Here is a 7,157-nt window from a genome sequence, read left to right as displayed (position 1 = left end):
ACATCACACATCACCTGCCAATTGTTCACATGCTGCACTCTGCATTTACAACCCCAATAGAACGCTAGCTCAAACAAGTTCTCATACAAACATACGAAGAAAAATTGCTCTTTTGGAGCATTCTAAGAAAAATTGCTCTTTTTTCCCCCTCTTTTGGGGCATATCGCATCACTTCTTCCTTATTCAAGATCTAAGGACTTTAGATTCAAGGACCAAGGCAGTTGGGTTAATTTGTCCCCAACACGACCAATTGACCAAAAAAAAGTACTGTGCCGAAATGAAACAAACAAGAAATACAATCCAGAACTCCACAATTCAATACAACCATTCGTAACAGTATATACACCATTTTTTTTCATTTGTAAACAGAGCACTTGGTTAATTTGACGAAACAGAGCACTCCATCTATTTCAGAATCCAAGTCGATGATCTTACCTTAATATCCAAAACTATTGAATTGTTCACAAAATGGCAGACAATGATAGCTAGTTAATATAACATAGCAAAGAACAAACTTTTTCTGCTCAATCTGATCACTGCTTATACTTTGCTGCTATGCTACAAAACCAAGGACAAACTTTTTCTGCTCAACTCTTTCCTTCTTTATACTCTGCTGCTATGCTGCAAAAAGCAGGGGAACTTAATTGTCATCATCTTCATCGAAGGAACTGGGGTCCTCATCTTCATCAGTTGATATTGGCTCGTGATCATCTTCATCCTTGTCCGCATATTTGTCAAGAACAGAACTACATGAAAATAACATCTAATTAACTACATCCCCATATAAAAAATGAAATTATACAAGGAATAAACAAAGTTCTTCACAACGTTACCTATCGTTAGGCATATTAAGCGCCGGACAGTTCCGTTTATCATGTAATTGCCCATACAAACCACATCCATGACATTTCCTTGTACTACTTCTCTTTCTCTCTTTCTTCTCCTTTGACTTCTTAAGCCTTTTTCCAGAACCCTTTGCTTTGATAATCTTTGGCTCATTATACCTATGTTGAACATCACTTGGCAACTTCTTACCGATACTTGCACTTTCACTACTATTGACTTGCATTTGTTTAAGCTTATCAAGAACATTGTCAAGAGCCTCGATAAACATGGTCTGAGCTTCATGAGGACTTGTAAGGACTTTATCAATAACAAGTGAAGCATGATGAAATAATTTACTACGCTTCACCACCAATGCATTTATATATGTTATTTCCAACCCATCTAGGTCCTTAACTACAGTAGCATTTGCAGCTTTAGTCCATCTATTCAAAATATATTGGTCAGGCAAGTAATCTACTTCCTGAACTTTCAGCAAATATCCCAAGATGTGCCTACAGGGGATTCCTTCACTTTGAAATTTTTTGCAAGTACATGAAGCAAGGTCCGTATGCTTGTCATAAACAATTTCCCGATCCTTTTGAATCTGATCACTTCTTTTCTTGACCAAATACAATCTTTGATTGTCATCCTCTCTCATAAGTTGAAACCTGTAATTGAAAAAGCTAATATAGAACTCACTTTGAAATTGTTGGAAACAGGCACGAGTATAAATTCTAGACAATTGAGATTCCATAGGATGAGGGGTATTCATCTGAGGCTCTTCATTTGCATCAATATGGGTAGAAACTAACTCTTGATGATGTTGATGTACAAGTCCTCTATTAAAGCGAATCACAAAGTCTAGTAATGAATTTTTGTGGTCAACATACTTCTTGAAAAATGAATGACAACTTTCAGCACGTTGGCTACTTGACATTCCGGCCGAGAAAATGTGATTACAGTATGCAGGCACCCATGATGCTCGAATGTCATAAATTGATTGAAGCGATCCATTGTCACTTAAACCACTCTTCTCAACAACTTCCTTCCACTTCTTATCAAATTCTTCTGTCATCTCAGAGTTCCACACACAACTTCTAAAGTCATCATAATATTCATTACATTTCACTGCACCTATCTTTTCTGAAAACTTATTTAATATGTGCCAACTGCAATACCTATGGAATGTGTTAGGAAGAACTTGGGAAATGGCAATCTTCATAGCAGGATCTTGATCAGTAATTATCATTTTTGGGGGACTTCCTCCTAGCATTGCTTCTAAGAAAGTATTGAGTAGCCAAACAAACGACTCTGTGGATTCATCACCTAAGAATGCACAACCAAACATAATGGTCTGACCATGGTGGTTAACCCCTAATAGTGGTGCAAATATCAGCCGATATTTGTTAGTGTTGTATGTTGTATCAAAGATAACTACATCCCCAAAGAAACTATAAGCCCTCCTAGAGGTCGCATCTGCCCAAAAACAATGTTTGATTCTATTTTCATTGTCTTCCTCTATCTTGAAATTGAAAAATGAATTCTTCTCCCGCTATGCTAAAAAATGAGCATACAACATATCTCCATCATGTCCTTTCAACTCTTCTCGCTTATCTCTTTCATAATTGTATATATCTTTCCCTATGCAACCCATATTCTCAATTCCTCCCGATTGAACTTCAAGCAAACTGATTTGTTGGTGGGTTGGAATATTTACCAGTCCAAGTTCCATGGTTAAGCATTTGGTAGCATTTGAAACTTGACGATGAGATGGTAACAAATGAACTCTCTCTGGAGTTGTCAAAGGATGGTTATGAGCCTCCGTAAATTGAGTGATTACATATATGCCACATCTCTTCACAGCTGCAATCTTTGCTAGACAACCAGTTCTTATGATCCCTTTCCGCTTTTTTGGCAGAGCCGTATGTTTCTGTGAATGCCCTTCTTTGCGACAACAAAGTTCTTGTCTTATAGTTTCAGAACCATCTTTACTCTTGGCAGTAGAACTTCTCCGAACACTAAACCCAGCTTCAAAAGCATACTTGTTGTAAAATTCAAAAAGCTCATCTAGTGTCCTAAATTGACGGTTTTTTGTAGGCTTCAACTCATCCGCTACTTGAGGAGTGTACACTTCGGTGGTCTCAGCAGAACATGAAACTGACCCTAAATTCATTGCCTGAAACATAGTCCCCGACCTATAATTTTTCATTGCAAAACAATGAAACCACATAAAATTAAACTACATGAACTTTACAATTTTATAATCAAGGCAGTGAATGAATGGCAAACCAATTAAACTAGATTGATAATTACACATAGAATCCCAAACCAAAGTCAGCAGAGAAACCAGTTTTAGTTTTTATCGATTCAAGGCCCCATCATCCTGACCAAATCCAAAGTCAACAGAGAAAGAAGACAGAACAAGCTTTTGTTAAATCTATACCTGAATTATGAGTGCCTTTGTCCTTAAAACCAAAGGGTGCAGCAACAGTTTTCTCTCTCCCTCTTCAGAAACATCACAGGGAATCAAAATATTTTAGAGGTAGAGGGAATGAAAGAGCGGGAGATCAAAGAGATCAATTGTCAAAAGAGCGGGAGTTAGCTTAGTTCCAGGTGGGTCTTATATAAGACCCGGGTCGGATCCATTTGAATCTCCAACCCGTATGACCCATGCCTTCTTCTTTTAATCATGGCCGCAGAGCTTCATTTAAGTACATCCAACGGCTAACGTTGGAAATCCGCAGATTTTGAAAGTTACGGACGTCCGTAACCGAGAATCAATGTGTGTGTGTGTGTGTATATATATATATATATATATATATATATATTACCTAGTGAATATGAATATGTCTGTGACTTATTCGTAGTATTGAGGGAGATGGAGCCACAACAGCCTCTTTCTTGGTATTCTTGATAAGCCATTCAGCTTAAACAGACAAAATATTGTATCCTGTATTCTGGGACTATGACTGTAGCTTCCACAGAAAGTCCTTTAACTTTACATAGTCTTAAGATATGATACGTCTAAAAGATGTACAACTTAAACCTCGCACTCAAATATCATCGTTGGTAATATAGTGATCATTACCCGCTGAAGATTGTTCCTAAATTGCTAAACAAATGTCACAACTACTCTAAACCATGCTACTGAACAGTTAACGAAATAAATTAATTAACTAACCTAGATTCAATGGAATTTTCTATAAATTTTACAGGACACTAAAGACACATTTAATAACACTACGCATACAAAATTTCAGAATAATATGAGTTGATTTGATATATGAAATAATTCACGTAAAACTGAACACAGTAAGATAACAAAGCAGAAACAGATTTTATAACTTTAAAACTATTGATAGAAACAAAGCTAAGGACTCATTCTCCACCACCAAACACACTCAATCATATTAAAGCTCAGTTATGGAATCCTAATTCTCAATTGAATTTACCCGAAGTTAACTCACACGCTCGAATTAACCCATTACCCTTTCTTAGTTCCTCGTTAAGTGAATACAAGCTCACCACTTAATCAATTTCTGATTATGCAACCTAGACACAGGCTCGCTAAGTTTAACATATCGAAATCATTAAGCAATAAAAGGGTTTGGATAAATCTAGGGTCACAAGTACATTAGTAGTCTTGCTAAACCTAGGGTTGAGTCACATATAATTCAAGAAAACATTTTGCTACTCAATTGGAATCAACACACGACATATACGAATCTAGTGTTACTCCTAGCATTAGAACCCTAACCTATTCATTTAGTTGCGCACCTAAACAAACAAATAAAGATTCATCTTGTAGACACAGTGAAACAAACACTCAATTGATAATATAGAAAACCAAAAACTGAATTATCATCAATATGAATTGAAAATGTTTGGGCCTTTGAAATCACCCCTAGTTACAAAAGTATTTAGCTAGTCATAGTCATGAACAAAACAAAAACTAGAAGAAAGGAAGATGAAGAGATGGCGGCTGGCTGAAGGCAGAAGATATCGTTCATTCTTTTCTCTTGTGCGGCCCTACCAGTATTGGGTACCTTCATCTCGGTGCTTCCCGTCCAAACTGATCACGTCCCTCTTTTATTGCTTAGGTTAGGAGATTTTCATTTCTTTTCCTTTTAGGATTCAAATAGCTTCTCCTCTAAGATTCCTAATAATTTTCACCCATAAAAATATGTCATATATCTCTAATAAATAGAGATATTCAGTTAATACTCGTCAGTGGGCTTCTAAAAGGAATTCGGGCCTCAAATCATGGATTTCCGTCAAAGTGTCAGATTCTCGGACTGCCCGACCTTGCTGTACTAAATCGACCATAACTTCTTGTAGAAAAATGATATGAACAAACCGTTAACAGTTCTGGAACTAGACATCCGAAGCTTTCCAAGCATGTAAAGTTCACTGTCTGGTTCATGCTGAGCTGCTCTCAGTTTCATGTAGAAGTTGACTGATTTGCACAGGCAGATTTACTGATTTAGCTTCATTTCTTCTACTTTGCTCCATAACACCTACAAAACATAAAAATAAAATAAATGACTCAAATAGATGGAAATCTAGCTAAGAAAACATGAAGAAATCAACACAAAATCATGTACATTTATGAGCTTATCAAGATACAGGAATAGCACATTGCAATTCAAATGATACATATTCAGATATAAAGACCTTTTCTTCTGTCATACAAGTGTTGATTGGTTTTTTAAATACCAATGTGTCTTTTTGTTTTGGCCTTGTGATTAAGTGATGCCTTAACTTATGCTCGCAAGTGATGTTTTGGCGTGAATTCAATAAATATTGGTTTTGGGGCTTAATGCAATTTTTTGGTTTGTTGTTGCATTATATATTGTTTTATTTTTTGCTCAGCCTTATGTTTTGGATTCTTGATATGTTCAGTGGTTGTTTGATTACTAAGTTTTGTATGCATAAAACTTAACATAGAATATAGTTATTGAGCAGAAAATAAATATATTTTTTTTCTTCCTTTAAGTCTTTAATAAAATTCTATTGCATAAAACTTACAAAATTTAATGCTTCCTATAGGTTCTGTACCTTTAAACTTCATGAACATTGAACCTCGTACTAGATCAAACATAGAAATCTACCTAAGTGTCAACCACTTAGATCTGCCTTTGTACAAGAAACCTCCAGAAGCCCTGACTATAGCTAGCACCAATGAACAACAGAAATATTTTGATGAGTGGCATAGGCTGAATCGAGTTTGCAAGAATGTAATGAAAAGAACCATGTCTGATTCTGTAAGTGGCAACATAGAAGAAAAGGAGTTAGCTACAGAGTTCTTAGAATCAATTGGTGAAAGATTCAGGGAGATAAGGCTCAGATTGCAAACCTGTTGAACAAATTGATGAACAACAAATACACAGGATCAGAAACCATTAGAGAAGACCATCTTAAAGCTTGTTGATTATGCCGCTAAGCTGAAAACCTTGAAGAACCCTATTTCTTATGAGATGCTTATTCATCACACCCTAAACTCACTATCGGCGAGCTTTGAACATCTCAACGCCACCTACCTAGCTCAAAAGGATAAATGAGACATAAACGAGCTGATTTCGATCTGTGTGCAAGTAGATGAAAGAATTAAGAGGGAGAAAAATGAGAAAAGTGTGAATCTGGTAGGCAAACCAAAATGGAAAAATTCCAGAAAGGGAATAATCATAAGGGAAAGAAGTTTAGCTCTACAACAACCTTAGCTCTAGCCCCTGATTCTAAAATTCAAAAACCCTATCAAACAAAGTGTTACTTCTGTAGAAAGTCTGGCCACCTTGAGAGAGATTGTACTGGTTTCAAAGCTTGGTTAACTAAAAAGGTAATCTTGACTTAATTCCTAGTTTTTCCATTGAAATAAATTTAGTTCAAAGTAGTCCTAGCAACTGGTGGATTGATTCAGGGTCTCCTATTCACATAACTAATTCACTGTAGGGATACATAAGGAAGAGAAATCCCAGAAGTGAGGAACAAAATGTGTGTGTTGGCAATGGATCAAGGTTAGCAGTGAAGGCAGTTGGATCTGTTAAGCTAGAAGTAGGATCTGGAAATTTTCTTATCTTAGACAATGTCTATTTTGTACCTTCAATGAGAAGGAATTTGATTAGTGTCTCCCTTTTAGTTAAAAACGGTTGTAGTTTTCTTATTGACAATAATGGAATAAAAATTTCAAAGAATTTTCTTCCTATTGCTTCTGGTGCCATTGTAAATGATTATTTACAATTCCATTATTAATTGCTGTTAAAAGACACAATTCTAATGAAAACTCAGCAACCCTCTGGCATAGGAGATTAGGGCACATATCAAAAGAAAGACTA

At 36.1% G+C, this 7,157-nt stretch overlaps 1 protein-coding gene across 1 annotated transcript; it reads right to left on the bottom strand.

Moving 5' to 3' along the window:
• Nucleotides 1–640: 640 nt before the first annotated feature.
• Nucleotides 641–2,074, bottom strand: LOC112164227 (protein FAR1-RELATED SEQUENCE 5-like). The gene is made up of 2 exons (XM_024300452.2): nucleotides 834–2,074; nucleotides 641–746 (listed from the first exon to the last, which is right to left on the bottom strand). The coding sequence occupies exons 1-2, from the start codon at nucleotides 2,072–2,074 to the stop codon at nucleotides 641–643; spliced, it is 1,347 nt and encodes a 448-aa protein (XP_024156220.2).
• Nucleotides 2,075–7,157: the final 5,083 nt, after the last annotated feature.

Source organism: Rosa chinensis, chromosome 5 (assembly GCF_002994745.2).
Source record: "Rosa chinensis cultivar Old Blush chromosome 5, RchiOBHm-V2, whole genome shotgun sequence".
NCBI lineage: Eukaryota > Viridiplantae > Streptophyta > Magnoliopsida > Rosales > Rosaceae > Rosa > Rosa chinensis.
The sequence above is the reverse complement of the archived record's forward strand: the minus strand, read 5'-3'. Positions and strand labels throughout refer to the sequence as shown.

What these genes read in the sequence shown, in the direction of transcription:
- LOC112164227 (XM_024300452.2), bottom strand. Translation starts at nt 2,074, where the DNA reads ATGATAATTACTGATCAAGATCCTGCTATGAAGATTGCCATTTCCCAA. An exon ending in CTTAATATGCCTAACGATAG is followed by an intron (nt 747 to 833) that starts GTAACGTTGTGA and finishes ATTTTCATGTAG; the next exon opens with TTCTGTTCTTGACAAATATG.